General features: G+C 44.0%; 1 protein-coding gene across 1 annotated transcript; it reads right to left on the minus strand.

Annotated features, from left to right (window-relative positions):
* Window positions 1–2,756: 2,756 nt before the first annotated feature.
* Window positions 2,757–18,758, minus strand: LOC307238332 (phosphatidylinositol 4-phosphate 5-kinase type-1 gamma-like). The gene is made up of 18 exons (XM_080011264.1): window positions 18,479–18,758; window positions 13,812–13,840; window positions 13,303–13,392; window positions 13,066–13,196; window positions 12,840–12,957; window positions 11,767–11,919; window positions 9,628–9,927; window positions 8,751–8,956; window positions 8,586–8,669; window positions 8,190–8,238; window positions 7,804–7,888; window positions 7,456–7,620; window positions 7,161–7,317; window positions 7,004–7,072; window positions 6,819–6,923; window positions 6,464–6,626; window positions 4,211–4,294; window positions 2,757–2,929 (listed from the first exon to the last, which is right to left on the minus strand). The coding sequence occupies exons 1-18, from the start codon at window positions 18,543–18,545 to the stop codon at window positions 2,927–2,929; spliced, it is 2,058 nt and encodes a 685-aa protein (XP_079867390.1). The 5' UTR covers window positions 18,546–18,758; the 3' UTR covers window positions 2,757–2,926.
* Window positions 18,759–18,806: the final 48 nt, after the last annotated feature.

Below are 18,806 nucleotides of genomic sequence, written 5' to 3' on the forward strand. Positions count from 1 at the left end.
ACTCCCGACGCAGGTAGGAAGGCAGGCACACACGCATACACGCACATGCACACACACACACACACACACACACACACACACACACACACACACACATCTTGAAAATGCACATAAACACACCCCACCTGTAACACTTCATATGAGGACGTCTCTCTGGAGATATTCTTGTTTCTTCTTTCTAATGTACTTTGCTGCAAATCATCTCTGATTGCTTCTCTCTCTCTCTCTCTCCCTCTCTCTCTCTCCCTCCCTTTCTCTTTCTTTCTTTCTTAGTCCGTGCACTTCTATGTGCACGCAGAGTCCCCTCGGGTACCGATCGCTAAACCCGACGTCCCACATGGCTGGTTTCCATGAAGCCATATTGATCCGAGCCAAGATGATTGTTCTAGCACATTTGCTTAACGCTCCTATCCCACTGTTCTTTCACACACATGCTCACAGACACACACACACACACACACCCAAACGCACACCTGAATCCACCACTCTACCTGAATCACATATTATGCCAATGCAATGTTTTAAATTATGTTTATGTCTACATGTATACATGTTGAATAGTGCTAAAGTATCTATATGTACACATATACAGTGCAAATCTAAATCTAAATGTGTTTGCTTATAATAACCATTGCTTTACATGTGCAATAGACACTGGCAATACTCACATTGTAAAAGGATTAGAAAAACAATGGCCGAGTTCGGAACTTACTACAGGCTTATCCATATCTGCATAGTAATTTACCAGTGTTCTAAATGTTCCAAAAATAATATCTGAAATAATTTATACCTCAAACGTAATGATGAAATAAATTAAAACGCGCAAAACGTTCAAAAGACAGAATGCAATTAATCCAGTGTTATGCTGCCATCTAGCGGCAACACGAGGCCATTACAACATTCCCATTGACTACGGAACATCCGACAAAATGATCCATTTCAATCCCGATTTTTTTTTTTTTTTTTATGAAACAACATCCTCTTTATTTATTATTTTCGTTGACACAGTGATCGGCTACACACACCGTGCAAACAGCCGTACAGAGTTCAGCGCTCACAAATGTCACAGCAAAATGATTATCGAATGATTATGGAATTCAAGGGTCACACCGACTGTGTGGCAACAATACATCTTTATATCTTCTCTCTCTTTTTTATACAATAAAATGTTTTATTGTATATATATATATATATATATATATATATATATGTTTAAAATATATATATATATTTATTATTTTTTTTCCAGTGTATATATTCCAATGTGTGTATATATATATATATATATATATATATATATATATATATATATATATATATACACATACACACACACACACACACGTGTCTTGTATTTCTTTACACTGCCGTCATGCTTACGGCGAGGCTACCGGGCTTCACTTCCCGTCACAACACGTTGAGACACCACGACGACGACCACACGTCCACGCACATGCAAGCACTCACGTGCGTGCACACACACACACACACACACACACACACACACGAGCAGAAACAGATGTGCATGCACATGTACAGGCACACACACACACACACACACACACACGCACACGAGCAGAAACAGATGTGCATGCACATGTACAGGCACACACACACACACACGCACACGAGCAGAAACAGATGTGCATGCACATGTACAGGCCCACACACATGCTGCACAGATAAAGTCTATAGTTACAAAAGGTAATTGAATTGAATCCCACTGAAGGGGAACTCAGACCTATGATTGCTTTGCTCCTATATGACATAAAAGGTGAGTCAGCATGTTTTAAACATAAATGTAGACTGTCACTCGCTTGTAGTGAGGTGGGCGATTTAAAAGAAATCCAAAAATAAATACTGTACATTCTAGACTCTTTAGAGGGTGCGGAATACCTGGATATGTTGGGAAGTTGAGACGTTAAATGGTGGTTTCAAGTCACATTTCTGCCACTTAATAGTTCAAATGTTCTTATTTTGAATAGTAAGCATCTGGACTGAGAATCGGAATATAACAGGTGAGCAATATTATATACGTATACATATATATATATATATATATTTATACAGTATATATATGCTTTCAAAACCAGCAAACCCACCCTTCAAATTCAACAGTTTAGTAAACACTAACAACTTCATTTGTAGATGATTGAAAATACAAAATGCCATGGTTTTTTTTAACATGTTTTTTTTTTCTCAATACCATGTTATCCAAACGCATCTGGCTGACACAAACAAACCAAATTCCCCAAAATAAAGTAGCTCTTAAGGCATCACGAACAACGACCATTCATTTCATGTTTGACCACCAGACACTACTGGAAATAAAATAATACTAATAACAATTATAATTATAATGATAATAAAAATTATAATAATAATAATAAAAAATACTAATAATAATTATAATAATTATAATGATAGTAATAATAATAATAACAATAATAATAATAATAATAATAATAATAATAATAATAACATGGGAAAAAAAACACAAGTACCAACTGAAACAGTATTTACTATCAAACAAATGGGAAGTTTATAAAAGATCATAAAACACGTAAAGTTTTCGACTCAATGTGTGAAAAAATGGATGAAGTCGTACAAAAAGTGGCGGGGCGCGACCTTAGAGCTTAGCATCAGAGACGTTGGCATCGTAGCGCGTATTGCATAGCCAGAGCCGGCGCCGCGTCACGTGGCTCCTGATCCCCACCCAGGAAGCGAACCCCGGCCCTCCCGCCCGCCGTGGGAGCATGGCTTCTAGGTTGACCACAGCGTGAAAAAGAGCCGAAAAACAGAGGGAGGGCGTGTGTTTGAGGGGGAACAAGCCGTGGCGTCCCCCTGCTCCCTCTTCATTGTTCTCGTTTCTGATCAACATCCAGTCCACGTGCTACTCATGGAGACAGGAATCACGGTCGTCCAGCTACTGCAAGAAATTAGGAACAAAAGACTGATTTATTTGATTTAATATGAATAGATGCATGAAAACTTGCACAATCTCGTATTCCCAGTGTGAATGGTCGCCAGGGGATTATTTTTTTTTTTTGATTATTGTTGTATAATGCCAAGTTTTATTTGTTTATTGCTTATTTCTTACTTGTTTACCTGTTTATTCTTAGGTTTATTTTTTTATTATTTGTTGTATATTTCTTGTTTGTTGTTGTTTCTTGTTTCTTTGTTTATTCAGCCAAAAGTTTTGTCATTATTTGTCAATATGTTTTTGATTATTGTCATTGTTTATTACTTATTTTTAGAATTATTAGTTTTTTGTTTACTGTTTATTCTTAGGGTTATTTTTCTTGTTTACTGTTTATATTTAGATAATTTTTTCTTGTTTACTGTTTATTTGTAAGTTAATTTTTCTTGTTTAGTCTATATTTTTAGGTTTATTTTTCTTGTTTACTGTTGATTTTTATTTTTTCTTGTTTACTGTTTATTCTTAGGTTTATTTCTGTTGTATACTGTTTATTTTTTTCTTGTTACCGTTTATTTGTAGTTGTTTTTCTTGTTTACATTTATTTTTGGGTTTCTTTTTCTCTCCTTATTTTTAGGTGTATTTTTCTTGTTTACTGTTTATCTTTAGGTTTATTTTTTCTTGTTGATTTTTTTGGTTTAATTGTATTGTTTATTGTAGATCTTTACAGAGGTCTACCTGTCAGGTTACAGAGACTTGGCTGGACAGCACCATTCCCAACACAGCTATTGAGCGGGCGGGCCGCTCTGTTTACTGAGCTGACAGGTATATATGTTAATATACAGTATGTGTTAAAAATGACCGGCGTACAGCTACGAACATTTTTGGGACACACTGTTCCCCAGACATAGAATACCGGGCTTTGAAATGCAGACCGTTCTTTATTACATCTCAATGGAAATGAAATTGTTTTAAAAAGGCATTTAACAGTGGCAACGTGGCGTTGGCGAGGTGGTTACATACATTTGTATTAGTCATTAGACATTAAGTAAAATTCCAAATTAATGGTAGGCTTCAATAAACGTTATATTTCATCGTCAACGCCAGATTTGTTGTCATGACAACATAAGTGTGTATTCCATTACAGACAATTAATCGGGTTATATGGCGTCTTGAATTGTAGTTAGTTATAACATTAACCTTAATAAATTATTTATTTTTGTCTATCTGTCTGTCTAACTGTCTGTCTGTCTGCCTGTCTATCCATCTACCCTAAACAGCATGTACACTTACTGTCTCGCCCTCCCCGTCAGAGGCCCGTCTGGACTCTGAGCTGTAGTGCAGGGGAGAGTTGGTCCAGCTCGGGTCCTCCTGATTCTGCTGAGTGGGACGGAGAGAAGAGGGAAATAAGGGAGGAGGAGGAGGAGGAGGAGAAAGAGAGGACTTCTTATGAGTACACTCAAACCGAACACCGGGCAGTATAATTAATGGGGCTGTGGTTGAATGCCACTCAGAGCACAAGCGCCGAATGCTTCAAAAGCCAGTCAGCCGCCCAGAACCTACCGGCAAGGGAGTGAGGGCCACAAGCACAAAAAGCAGATGGAAAGCGAGAGTACTCCTGATAAGTGCAGGTCGAGGAGAAAAAAAAAAACCCAAAACTGTAGCAGTTATCAGGAATGCGGGGTGTCTGATGAGTGTGACAAAATGAGTCTAAACTATGAACCATCCACTCTGTGACTTACGTTGTAACTGGAGCTAGAGTTTAGCTTACGACGGCCAAGAACCGGAGAATACACCCAATAGCGACCGTCTGCATACTGATGGACACACACACACACACACACACACACACACACACACACACACACACAGACAGATGGAGAAAACGACAATAGAAAATGATGAAGATGGCAGGAATGAAATGGAAGGAACAGAAAGGGAAAATGATGGACAAAACATGAAGGGGATTCACACGAAATGAATGAGAGATAATGGACGGCGTGAGACAACAGGAGGCAGGTGAGAGCAGAGACATTCGAAAAGCCAGGACCGCTCGCGTCAGCGGCCGCATGCTCCGGACTCCAGAAAAAGGAAAGAACAGACAAGAAATGTGATAGAGCGGTGAAAGGGGACATGCGCTCTTGGACACGCAGGCCCGGCCTCCTCTCACCCTCATAACTCTACCACGCTGTCCTGACTGGGCCACTGGGAGACGCCCAGTTAGCCAGGCCACAGCAGAGAGAGGAGAAAGCAGTTGTAACTATTTGAGTGAGGTCCGACATTAAAGCAACAGCAGAACGTGGCACCTGCTCCGTATGGACTCGTTTGTAATATTTGATCTGCTACGTACGGCTGTTTAAAGATATTCAAACATATTACGTAGTTGTCACAAGAATTTCACTGTTAAGAATGACCCTGTGTTATACTGCGCATTTGATAATAAAACTGAATTTTGAATGTCCACTTCAGCTGCAGTACCACGTGTTGCACCAAGGGGGTGTGGTTCTTCCCGTGGCCGCGCAGCTGGCCTGGATCGGCCAAATTAACGCCCAAGCGGTGCTGATTGGGCTGATTCAGGGCAGGGAGGTTTTCTTAATTTTTGTCCGCCTTGCAGTAAGGGATCCGTGTACGGGGCTCGAGAGCCGAATAGCAGCCCGGCTGCAGCACCAGGAAAGCGAGAGCCTGACGTTGGACGTTCCGCCTGCGCCCCGATTAATACATTTCCTAGTATTGTTTTCATCATTTTGGCCAGCAAGTTCAGGATTCCCGAAATTCTATGAGCCCATCACAAATAAACACACGCCACACGGCGTTGAACCAGCCTGAGAAGTGGCCCCTTGTCCACAGGGCAACATAGCAAGATCTCATATTACCTGTCATATCATTTTGAATTGAATTGTAATTGTATTTGTTAAAAATCCCTTGCGCTTACCTTGGCAGTTGGATTTGACAAGTTTATTTTTAATTCTTTTATTCTTTTATTTTTCTCCGGTACAAAAGCGACAAGGTGATTGCTCAACAGTCGACATGTTTCGTTTGTGCTGGTTGCGGGGGCTCCGGCGGCTGCGGATGTCATTCTACAAAAGCGGATCAGATTTGTTGTCTACTGCCCCCTGGTCTCGTCGCGCCGTAGGAAATGTACCAGCGCACGTCTAGTGTGAACAACCAAGACCTTGCGTTTGCAGCGTGTAGGCTGAGCGTTTGCCTTTGCATACATACAGAGGGTATGTTTTGGCCCTTAGCCTAGTTGTTAGTACATTTCCTGGGGCCATTGTTCAACAGGGCAACCACAATCAGATGCTTGGTCGACAAACCCGTGGTTCCAGATGTGTTTGGGAACGTCTTAGTTCTTGTAGTTCACAACCCAGCACAACACTACAGACGGGCAAAGCACATTGACTTTGGTTAAGGGCCGTATGTTGGTGTTGCTCAATGAAAACCACCAGGCATTGGAAACCAGTAGCTGGAAACCATGAGTCGCTTTTCATCAAACCTAGAATTCTTCCTACCATTACTCCTGGCCGACACACAGCAGAAGGAACTTACAAAGTAGATGTCAGAGACCTGCATCTCCCCGTCCAGAGAGTTGTGGCTGCTGGACACGGACAGCTGATTGGACGCCTGCAGGACCTGGGGGCTGGGGGGGAGGGAGGAGGAGCCGCAGGAGGAGCTGTAGGCGGAGGAGTGTGGACTGGCGGGACGGATGGGGCTAAACGCAGAGGCGGAGGACAAGGGGCTCGCCGAGGGGGGCAGAGTGCAAGGAATCGGGGCGGACTGTGCGGTCGTGGGACGGATGGGAGTAGGGACCACGGGCGGGGAGTGAGGAGAGGAGGAGGAAGAGGAGGGAGACGGGGCAGTGGAGGAGGCGGCGACCGAGGGAGGGGGAAGGGAGGAGGTGGACGGAGCGGCGGAGGGGGAAGACGTTGGGACGGCGAGGGAGCGCTGGTCAGCGGGCAGAGGGGTCGCCTCGGTCATCTGTGTGAGCTCCGTGCTCTGGGGGACTCGACTGGAAGACACAAGACACGAGAAACTGTCAGAATACCCTTAAACATACAGGTCCATCCATGTTTTGTCCACGTCTTCTACCTGAGCTCCACCTCCACCGTGATGGTCCGCTGCTTCTCCTCGTGCACCTCAGCCACTTCCTGGTGGGACCTGGGAGCACATGTTCGGCCGTTGAGGAGACGCAATGAAACACGAGGTACTTAGGAAGGGAGAGGGGGACTTACGTCCGTCCACTGACCTGGCCACGCCGGGGGAGTGCATCGGCCTCCTGAAACGGGGGTGCTCCGGTGTGTCAAAGGGGGTGGTGGGTAAGGAGTTGTTGGAGGAGAGGGTGGTGGCGATGGACGCCGTGGTGGCGTCCTCGAAGGAAGGGGGCGTGAAGGGCGGCTCTCTCCCTGGAGTGGCGAGGGGAAGAAGGACCAGGCGGTCCAAGGAAAGGAAATGGTAGACGGCAGACCCTGGCGTCGTAGTCACAATAAAACCAGGTACCATAAGCGAAAACCGGTAGAGCGCACGGTAAACGAAAACCCTACCGTCATCGTCCAGCATGGAGAAAGGGTGACCTCCGCGTAGGTTTTCCAGGTTCTCGCGGTTTTCCTGATCCTCCTGGTTCTCCTCGCACACCGAGGGCCGCTGGCCGCCGCTCTTGGACATGGAGAGGGGTCCACGGCCTCTCTTGGACGGAGACGAGCGCAGTGCTGCGAGAGGACAGGACCGGTTTACTTTCACGCCTTTTTCCCTCGTGTTCCAAAATGTCCCTTTAAAAAAGTCCCACAAATGCTTTTGTTGAAATGTTGGACGTATGCAGGTCATCTGCTGTTGTCTTACTCCGATCACTTCAGTCATTAATTCCCCCCCCAAGTTCTTACGCCTGAACTTACAGCAGCTCTTCCTGAACACGGTGGTGCTACAGAACTTGTAGAACCTTTCGGCGTAGAACCCGGGCCTGTGAACCGACACCGTGTCCTACAGGGAGGACAAACAGAGTGAAAGCGAGAACGAGAATGTGACCCGCAGGTGCCAGCTCGTGTTAAATTATTCAGCTGTTTAGTCGGCCTGTCCGTTGGGGAGCGGTCGAGTTCTCATCAAAAAGGCGAGAGCCTTGCCGACTAACGACAGCGCTTATCTGTTTGTTCTGCCAAGACTGACCCTGAATACAGTTTGATGCTTTAAATCATGCTGGCATTCTTCTGGTTTGGACAGAATCAGGCTCGGGGGGTTCGTTTGAGATCGTTAACGTTTCATCAATAATGTAAAAGCTACTAACCCCGTCGTGGATAAGCGATTTCCACGAGTGCTCCAGTTTCTTAATCATCCTGTCAGAAAGAGGAGAAAAAACACCAATTAGATATGAGGGGGCGGTATCTCAGGAGGTAGAGCGGGTCATCCAGTGATGGTTGGGAAGGTTGACGGTTCGATCCCCAGCTCCTCCTGGTAGCGTGCTGAAGTGTCCTTGAGAAAGACCCCCTAACTGCTCTCGTTGACTCGGTGCGTGAGCAGGTCTCTCATGGCTTTTGTCTGAATCATGTGAGTCCCAATGCCAGCCTGAACAATCTCATATAGTCGGTATCGTCGAAACCCGAAAAAAGGCGCAATTTATAAATAAAAAAATTTCAAATAAAAAACAATGTATGTGGACGTTGTGCAATGAGTACCTGTGTACCTGTAAGATTGCAGAATATCGATGATCCCAATGAACAGCAGCAGACACTCTCCCTTGCCCCCGACGGCCGGAATGCCTCCCATTCTGGACAACGAGAAGAAATAGGGTTTCATAGCAGTTAACACTTACACGTGGGCGTCACGCGCGCGTCATTCCGTGTCTTACGTGTCCTTTTGGTTCTGGATGTCCCTGCACGTGGAGCCTCCCTGGATGGACTCCATGGCGGTGGAGTAGAGCGCCCTCTGGGGGGCGGGCTTCATCTCGTCTCCCCCTGCTGGAGAGCCCTGGGACTGCTGCTCCTTCTCCGCCTGCGTCTTGTTGTGGACGCCCAGCAGCAGACTGTAGTCCATGATCTTGAAGCTTTCCAGGACCTTCCGGGCATTTGGGAACAGTACGGGAAAGTTAACGTGATGCAGAGTGGGATTTAATCACATGTGATTGACAATCAATTTACCATTCTAATTTACTGAACCTTTGGTCTTCCTGTGTCTCTGTCTCATCTAATCTGTATTTTCTACAAAGTCTAAGCTTTGACATTTTTTTTTTGTTTACTAGTAATTATAACTAGACATTATTTATCATTTGGTTTTAGTTTCTTAATTTGGATTGAGAATTGTATCTATTTTTATGTTCACTGAATACCACTAGAATAGTGTAATATACATACCACCTTAGGAAGCAACGTCACGAATATCGGAAGATAAAAATTGAGGTAGTTAATTTTCCTAAACCCAACTGATGAAAATGTTCTATTTATCGCAAAATTTTTAACATTGGTTCAAAATTCCGGGGAAATTTGGATGGAAAGATGATTGTGGCGTCTGACAATTTAACTAGATAATTGCAACAGTATTAGCTCAAATAATTGCAATCGGGTAATAATGTAATCATTCTAACGGCTCTATTTGATCAAATTCTAGGCGCAAATGGCAGAAAACAAAATCTTATATATACAGTATATATAAAATATTTCAGATCAGTGATTCTAACTTCTGATTCTAATTCTTATTATATGTGATCTCTGCCTTTTCCTGGTCCTCACCAGACAATCCCTCTGCAGGGTTTTGACCAGGGCATTGTATGTGTCCTGGTCGAGACTGAGGCCGTCGGGCACGTCGGTCAGGAAGTCCAGGTCCTTGAAGGTGGGCTTGGACTTCTCCCTCTCCTTCTTGGACGCCCGGCGCTTGTAGGTCGAGCCCTTCAGGTCGAATTTGAGGTGCATGCGCACAGCGCGAGGCAGCACGTTGTTCATCACAACGATGCGGATGTTCTTCCCCCCGGACTGCACGCAGTACAGGCCGAAGAACTTCGGCAGCAGCGTGCGCGGGTTCTGGTTCAGGTTCTGGAGAGAGGATGCGGGGTGGGGACGGAAAGTTTGCGGACGGTTGATGAGAAAAGCAGAAATTACCATGAATTCAATTATAAAAAATTACTAAAAGATAGAAAAAAATTGGCAATATAATTTTTTTTTGATTAACGAAATTATATAAAGATTTGGCAATATACCAATGTAATAATGAACCAAATTTTTTAATGAAAGATTGAAAAAATGGCAGCATACAATAAACCTAAATAATTGACAATAAACAAAAAATAAAAACAAAAAAATAAACAACCAACAAGACCTCATAAAAATAAACCAAGAAATGAAATAAAATATAGAAAAAATTTGCAATATGCAATAAACCTAAACAATTACAATCAAACATAACAAAATTACCTAAACAATGAACAATGAACCAAAAAAGAATCAATAAACAACAAACATTTGGCAATATATAATTATCCTTAAAAAATAATATTAATAAACCTCTGCATCAGCAATTCACATTCGGACAAAATAGGAAATGGTGCGTCAACCGTACTGTCATACTGCAATTAAAAGCAGTGAAAACAAAACCAAGCGATGGAGTGATTAAATGTGAAATGGTTAAAATAAAAACCCACGTCACATAATATTTATCAATTGATTTTGATAATAAGGCGTGTCGATTTCACCAATGTGTTTCACCAATCGTAGCCACCAATGTGAAATGTGAAGATTTCAGCGGAAAAAACGCAGACGTGCATCAAAAATTCACTTGACTGTAGCATTAAAATGACAATGATCTGTAGCTCCCGGATGTCTTTTTTTTCCTCGTTTAGTGCGTCTTGGAATGTCCTGTTCACCTGCCAGACAGCGTGAGCCGCCCTCATCAGACAGCTCCCGCGTGTCACGACAGCCTGCACCCTTAACCAGTTTAGAGAGGATGTAGGTACGCCGTCTCTCTCTTTTTGTCAAAGTCATGCTACCGTCAGCGCTAAGCAGGGTTTGAGGATAATGAGGATCAGGCCGAACGGCGGATTCGGATGTCGCCTCGCACTCACGCACAAACACAGGCACACAGGCACACACGCACACACACACTCATACAAACGCACATACCCACTCGCGCAGAACAATGGAGAAAGAAGAATCATGCATATTAGACTTATTACCTGCCTCAACGCTTGTAATTATTATAATATATCATGTCTAATGCAAACTCTTTACTGTATGCGCTGACTTTTGGTGAAACACACAGCATGACACAGTGAGACCGTTTGGACTTCGATTGAGCCATAAGGGTCTCAGACAGATTATTGCCTTTTAAACCGTCAGAGAACCTGCAAAGATTCGGCAATCAAAATTTCTAAAAGTTCAGATCTTAATAACAGTCCCCATCATTGCCTCATTCAGCCTATGTGCCAGGTTACCTTCATTATCTCTAAAGCAGGGGTGTCCAAAATGCAGTGGTCGAAACAGGGGAAATCTGTTTTTGTTTGGTGTGTTTTCACCAAATATGATAAAAAAATGTTTTGGTTATATTCTATAAATTCATGTTTCAAGGGCAAATAAACACAAGGGCGTACAAGATAAAGACATAAACTTGTAATGGGCTTAATAAGGCGTTGGTCATATGTGTGTTTATATATGCGCGTCCAGAGCTCAAATCAAGGCTTTAAAATGCAATCCACCCCAATGGTATTTATCCCAATCTGGCCTCCAAAACCTCAAAATTAATTTGAGTACAGCTAAAGTTTGATAACCCAGCTTTTAACGGGTATTTGACTTATTTATTCTAATCGTCAGTACATGTCATAGGGCTTCCACTATGAGCAGTTCGATCAAGGATTATGAACCATTATTCCTTCTTCTCACCATGTAGTATCCAGGCAGCAGCTTCTGGAGGAACTCGGCCTCTTTGTGCAGCACGGTTTTGATGATGAACTCGTCGTCGCGGGTGACGTAGAAGATAGATCCGCTGGCGCCCGGGTTGGAGAGCTCGATCAGCGGCTCGTTGCATAGGGAGTACTGCAGATACACAGGGATGCAGAGGAGCAAACACATCAACTTATTAACACACAGAAAGCGCTATAACTTTAGGGTTGAAACTATGTCCTGGTTGACAAAAATCAAAAAAACATAATCTAAACACATAAAAAGTAAGTTTGCTTCAATTAGTGAAGCCCACATTTTACTAAGGTTTTCTCAACATAAAATATATTTTTCAACTGAAACTAAAGCTAAAAAAAAATGCTATGTAAAAACCTAAAAGAAAATTACAGGTTTTATGAATGAAAGCAACTATTTCAACTGGAACCAAAGACTCATTTTTTTTTTTTTTTCAGTGTGAAGAAATAATCCTAAATTTGTGCCGTATTATCAACGCAAAGTACGGTGGGTATGATATTTACACTTAACTTATAACACTGACGTCAAGCCGGAACACACACATGTGCACACACACACGCTTTTCGATTCCTTTACTCGAGGCTTAAAAAAGGAAAGCTTTGGTCGACTAATCTTCACCTGGCAGATCACGAGGGCAACTTTGTGTTGTGCGTGTGCTGTGTAAAGCGGCCTGGATGTACGGTGGGTGCAAGCTTGGCTTCCATTGTGATGACGAGGTTCATCTTGATAAAAATCAGAGAATGACTGGTAATCATTTCTTGCCGATGGAAGGGGGTTAGGACTAGAGATCCAGTCCTAAATTCTGAGACAACTCGTTCACAAACACACAGACAGAAAGACGCAGGCGGGCGGTAAATAACGAACAACGCCTGAAAGTGACGGATGATGTTCTCTGTAACGCTCTTTGGGGTCTAAACAGAATCTATTCATTGAATGAAGATACAGGTGTGTGTTGATGTAGATGCAATCACAGAGTTAATACTGTCAAGTTATCAATATCAATTGCGAGTGATGTCATTTTAGTTCACGCATTATCTCACCAGATAGTCATCCGGTCGGATGCCGAAGAGCTCTCGGAAGTAGCGGAACGCCACCGGGGCGTAGGTCTTGAACCTGAAGTCTGGGTAGTGGTGGGCTGGGGTCAGGTTGCTGCCCTCACTGGAGTGAATAACAGAATCGGTTAACCCAAAAGAGAGAGAGAGAGCGAGCGCGAGAGAGAGAGAGAGAGAGACACACACACACACACACACACACACACACACACACCTGGGGAAGAAGATGCTCTCCACCACGTAGAAGTCCTGCATCAGCACGTCCCTCTCGGGTTTGGAGCTGAGGTTGCCCACCGTGTAGCCGATGCCCAGCTGGATGGCTCCTTTCAGGGCGGAGGAGGTGGTCTGACGGAGGAAGAAGGGGGGAGAAGAAGAGAGGAATAACCAACCCGAGAGACAACGAAGGGAAGGCCCGGGGAGACGTGCGGGGCGGCGCGAAGGAGGAGCCCACCTTCTTGTAGGTGGTCTCTCCGGACGCGTCCACCCGCCGGTGGCCGATCTTCTTCTCGTGGCCCGGGCCCGCTCCGAACGGCGACGGCATCTGGCGGACGGATGGGGAGAGCGAGAGAGGGAGGGAGAGAGATAGATATGTTGAGAGCCAGTGGGAGACAGTGACGAGACCTGAAGACCCCGCGCTTTCGGGAACACCTGATCAGATCTCAGCGATAACTTTCTATTTGTGTTATTGTCGATGTTGACTGGCTTAAGTGGCTGTATTGACATAATGCACTAACAACACATGAGTTCTTAGCGTGTTGCACTAACATACAAAAAAAAATAGATCTGGTTAAATTTAGAAACAGGCGATCCGGCACCCAAATTCGAGGTTGATCCAGTGGTCGATGTACGCTTTGACCGTTTCCAGCCTCTCATGTAAGTCGCTTCGGACTAAAGCGCTCGATCAAAAATAAATGTAAATGTAAGAGAAAACGGAGACAGTAGACGGAAGGACTTCCTCACCTCGGTAATCTGAGACTTCTTGCCGGGATCTGTGGAGGCGGGGCGAAAGAAGAGAAAGGAGGAATAAAGGTGACGTAGGTTTAGTTGATACAACCCTAACCCCCATGTAGATGAGCTCCGATTCAAATTGGTCACCTCCTGGTCTGAAGCAATAACCCCCCCTTATACTTGGATTGTTGCGTATTGAGACTTAAAGGTGATACTTTACGCTTATTACCTTGGGGGAAGTTGAATTATTACCCAGGTGGATTTTCTATTCTTCTTCTTTTTTTTTTTTTTAAATACACAATTTATGCATTTCATTCAACTGTTGCCCCATTATGCATCCTACTCCACCACTCACGCTCTCCAGTAAAGACCATTGGAGTGTGTGCGGAGGAACTGTGCATGCCACTGGTCCAGCAAAGCACTTTGCGTTGGTTATCAGGCCCCAAGCAGCTGACATTTTGCTGTGTGAGCAATTTGACATTTACAGGATCTCCGAGGGTTGAATGTGACACATTATAAGAGCTTTTAAAAGACAAATTTTAAACAACATTTAAGGTGGATTTTTGAACTAAAAGCCTCTCGAGCATCAGGTTCAAGCTTATGGGGTTTTATAACAGCCTCGAGGCCGACTGACGCAGAAGAACTGGACTCATTTTTCCCAAAAAAGGGAAATAAATGGATGAATAAAATCTTATTAATTTCACATTTTCAAAAGACTATCTAATGACTTTTAAGGGCTAATATTTATATTGTGGGGACGGTAGCTCAGGAGGTAGCGCTGGTCGTCTAGTAATCTAAAGGTTGCTGGTTTGATCCCAGGCTCCTCCTGCTGTAGTGTCCTTGAGCAAGACACTTAACCCCTAATTGCTCCTGATGGCTGCGTCCGTCGGTGTTTGAATAATTGTAAGTCGCTTTGGATAAAAGCGTCTGCTAAATGTAGTGTAAAACATTTGTACAGACATTGGAAGATTTTTTTCGAGGACCTGCACACACCCTGTATAATGCATTTACCAACTCATAGGATGTAACATGAACTGACACATGAACTTTTAACATTATATCCCACATATAGCCACAATTGAATGTCATAATATCATCGAAGAGTTACTCAAACCTGAGACGATCATTTAAAAGTTAAGTTAATTCAGAGGTTGGAATCGTCACTCACCAGGAGAAGTTCAATGTCACCCGATTCAACGAGATTAGCGATGTATTTCCAAAAAAGCGAAATAAAATATAAGCGATCGTGGGCCGCTGTGATCTAATACCTGTGGTGGAGCCAGGTCTGTTTTTAAAAAAAGGTGACACTATTGGATTGACTTCCTGGCTAATCTGGCCAGAGCTGCCATTGGCTGATGTCTTTAGATGCCACCAGCCGCCAATGAGAGATGAGGATTAGGAAGCACGGTCCCCAATGAGACCAAGCACACTATCCATGTGTGTAAGGATCTGTGTGTGTGTGTGTGTGTGTGTGTGCGTGTGTACATGACAGTGAGGTGGGAGGAAGGATGTAAATGTAAATGCGGGGCGGACAAATAGGTTGGTAATGGGAGATTAAAAACAATGCCTGCTTTGCAATGTTGCCCAACCTCCTCCCAGATTAGCGGAGGAGCACGGTAAAAGTATTGTGGCACTTCAGAGACAGCGTGATCGTTGCAGGGAGAAGTATTGTTGGCTTTGTTTTAGAGGGATCGTGTGGTGTTTAGGCATACATTATATTATTTATGTATATCTATAGGAAAGGTTGATACATTTTAGAATAACATTAACAACTTGCGATTAGGGCAAGGTTTTTTTTTTGCATGTGTGGTGATGACCGTCAATCGCCCGATTATGAAATAACCGGCCCGGCCCTCGTAAGTCCAGCCCGTCTGGTCCGATCCCACAGAAGAGCTACTGTAGCACAAATTGCTAAAAAAGTCAATGCTGCTATGATAGAAAGGTGTCAGAACACACAGAGCATCGTAGTTTGCTGCGTACGGGGCTGCTCGGGCGGGATGTCGGTCTGACGGCGCGGGACCTGGCTGGCTAGTGCTGGCGTCCATGGCCCGGGTTCTGCGCCTGTGGCTGCGTCCTGTGCCTGCACATGGGGGTGGGTTGTATGTGTGCGCCTCCGGGGTGCAGGGTCTCTCTGAGGTCCCTGGGACTGGTTTATGCTCCTCCGGGCCGTGTGTGGGTGTTGCTCGGAGGGCTTCTCTGGGGACTGGGGGGTCTTCTGTGGCTGCAGGGCGGGGAGCTTGGGGCTTTCCTGGAGTGTCTATACGGCTGCGGGACTCAGGGTTGGCTTCAGGCACAAACACACCATCAGCACCCACTTTGAACACATCCCCAACATCCTCCTGGTTACATCCCTCTCTTTTCCTCCCTCATTTACTGCCATAACTATGAGAGGAAGAGGCCATGTGCCCGGTTGCTGTTCCAATTTTCCTGGACTTAATGAGCTCTGTTTTGTCGGTACATGTTTCTATGTTTATGTTTTTCCGTGTACATTTTGTTGTTTGGTTCTACATTTATTTGTCTCACCCGTGGTGATTCTCCCCCTCTTGGAGTAGTGATTAGTTGTTTAAAGACCAAAACCTGGTTAGATTGTTCTCCAAAGAGGGGGGTTGGTGGTGGTTCTGTATAGCAAAACCTGTGCTTTTGTCATCCTACAGGTCGTCCACAGGACAGAGTTATTGCAGCAGTTCTTGATGATTTAAGAATTAATCAAGAGTTGCATTGCAGGCTGAGAACTTGAACTCCACCTGCAGACTAACTCTGTCCTCGATGCAATGGAACAAATACTCTGTGCTGTATGCACAGCATGCTGACAGCACAGGTTAAAAGAAATTTCAATGAAGTAAAAAAAAAAAGACTGAATGAAAACATTGTGGCCGCTGGACATAAAATGTAGTGATCCGTGGAGGAGACAAACTCTCTCAAAACACTCTCAAGTGGACAAATGAAGTGGACATATCGGATATTTTTTTGTGGTGGTTTTAATGTTGTGGTTGATGTCTTCTATTTTTTTTAATATAAAAATATGTATAAAAACTTGTGGTTTCCACAGTTTTTTGGTCTATTGTTTATATTGAGAATGATTTTCTTGTTTGTTAATGTTCTGAATATGTTTCTATTTTTTAGGTTAATTGTACAATGACATTTTTCTCCGTTTTTAGGTATATTGCATATTGCCCATTTTTTGTAGTTGTATTCTATAAATGTATTATTATTATTGCCTGTTGTGTTTTTTCTTGCAATTTCCCTCAGGGGATGAATAAAGTTTCTATCAATCTATCAATCTATCTATCTATCTATCTATCTATCTATCTATATGTGACAGGCAAATAAGTGAATAGTATAAAATCCAGTTGGGCATAAGTCATAGTCACACATATTTATTTTATTATTGACATGACAGTGATTACAGATTAGTGCGGCATCAGAGTCGTGTGGGGACGAACAATAAGAAGCAATTAATGTGGAGGAACAACACTGACAAACGGGTTAGTGCAGGATTAAGGTCACGACAGAAATTGGATGTGTTGGATAATTGGAGGGAAGAAACCCAACCGTCAAGTGGTTTAGCCGATTTCCAGGTTATATATTCATTATGGAAATGAATTCATTTCAATGCATTTCCAAAAGTTACACTGGAATTGACCTTCTCTTAGTGATGACACGACATGTGTGTGTGTGTGTGTGTGTGTGTGTAAGAGGATTACACCTCTGCCAGTCTGGTCAGCTGAGAAAATGGCGGCCTGTTGTATGTGCTAGAATGTAAACAAAAGCTCAGAGAAAATACCCTACTACTACTATACTTCTACTACTATACTACACACAGGCCAAAAATGCATCCTTATATCACCAGCAGCAGCTGCAAAATAAACCACAAGCAATGATCAGCAGGACAAATTGAACCAAACGCATCACGAGCAATCTGCTGCAGATACACAGTTTATATTTATATTAAAACGATTTTCTTTCAAATTAAACATGTACTGTATTCTCTTATTGGCACCGGATAGTCACTAGCATGGTCTGTGTTGCCAGCTGTAAAATCAGAGGCTTCATAGCTGCTTATATCATAATACTACATTAGGTCACATAAGACCAATGCATGCAGTGTTTCCAAACCCAAACCGGGCTCAGTCAACACAGTGCCACTATGCAGGAGGTTGACACTTTGAGCAGGTTTGCATGGAGATACCGGCCAAACTGCGTATTTCTGGCCTGAACTGATGGGGAAAAAAAAACTACAGACGGGTCCTCCTGACAGTGCTCGGCTATTAAGTACCATTGTGCAGAATTGTGCTAAACTGCAGGATCACTGTGTCAGTGCCTTCATTTGCAGCCGACGCTCTTTAATCCGGCAATCCATTATTCATTTCCAACCATGGCTTCTGGATGAGCCTCTTATGCCTCCCTTAAGAGACAGCCTATTTATCCCTGGATGCTCAGCAATCGGACATCTTCTGCAGCGATGCCACACAAAAAGCACCCCCATATTATGGCCTGTCAAAGGGGTTTGGAGGAATTCCATCAGACTGTCCCGGGTCATGTTAATATCAACTGATCTCTAAAACAACATCGGACATTTTTAAACTGTTACCATTGGTACAGAATGAGGAACGTTTTATTCATTGTTATCGACCTGAAAAACCAATCTGACATAATAACGCGCACTGATCCATACTGACCGCCGTCTTCCAGCTGCAGAGAGAGGCCGGCAGCGGCCTCCGCCCTCCGCGCGGTCTGAGCCTCCATCCCGGGGTGAAGGAAGCTCCGTGCTCGGTCGCAGCGCTGGGTGCGGCGGTCCGCTCACATCGCGCACAAACGGCAAGCCATGACACGCACGCGGCTTCGAGAATCTATAGGGGTTTTTTTGTCCCCAAAAACTGTGTACGTTCCGCAAAAGTGGGACGCTACAGTCTGTGCGGTTTATCCGCGGCCGACCGCCTCCACACGGCCAGGGGTTTATCCGCCTCGCCGCGGTGCGTCACTTTAATGTGCGCGGAGCGGCGGCAC

The sequence above is a fragment of the Zeus faber genome (assembly GCF_960531495.2).
Source record: "Zeus faber genome assembly, chromosome: 12".
Lineage (NCBI taxonomy): Eukaryota > Metazoa > Chordata > Actinopteri > Zeiformes > Zeidae > Zeus > Zeus faber.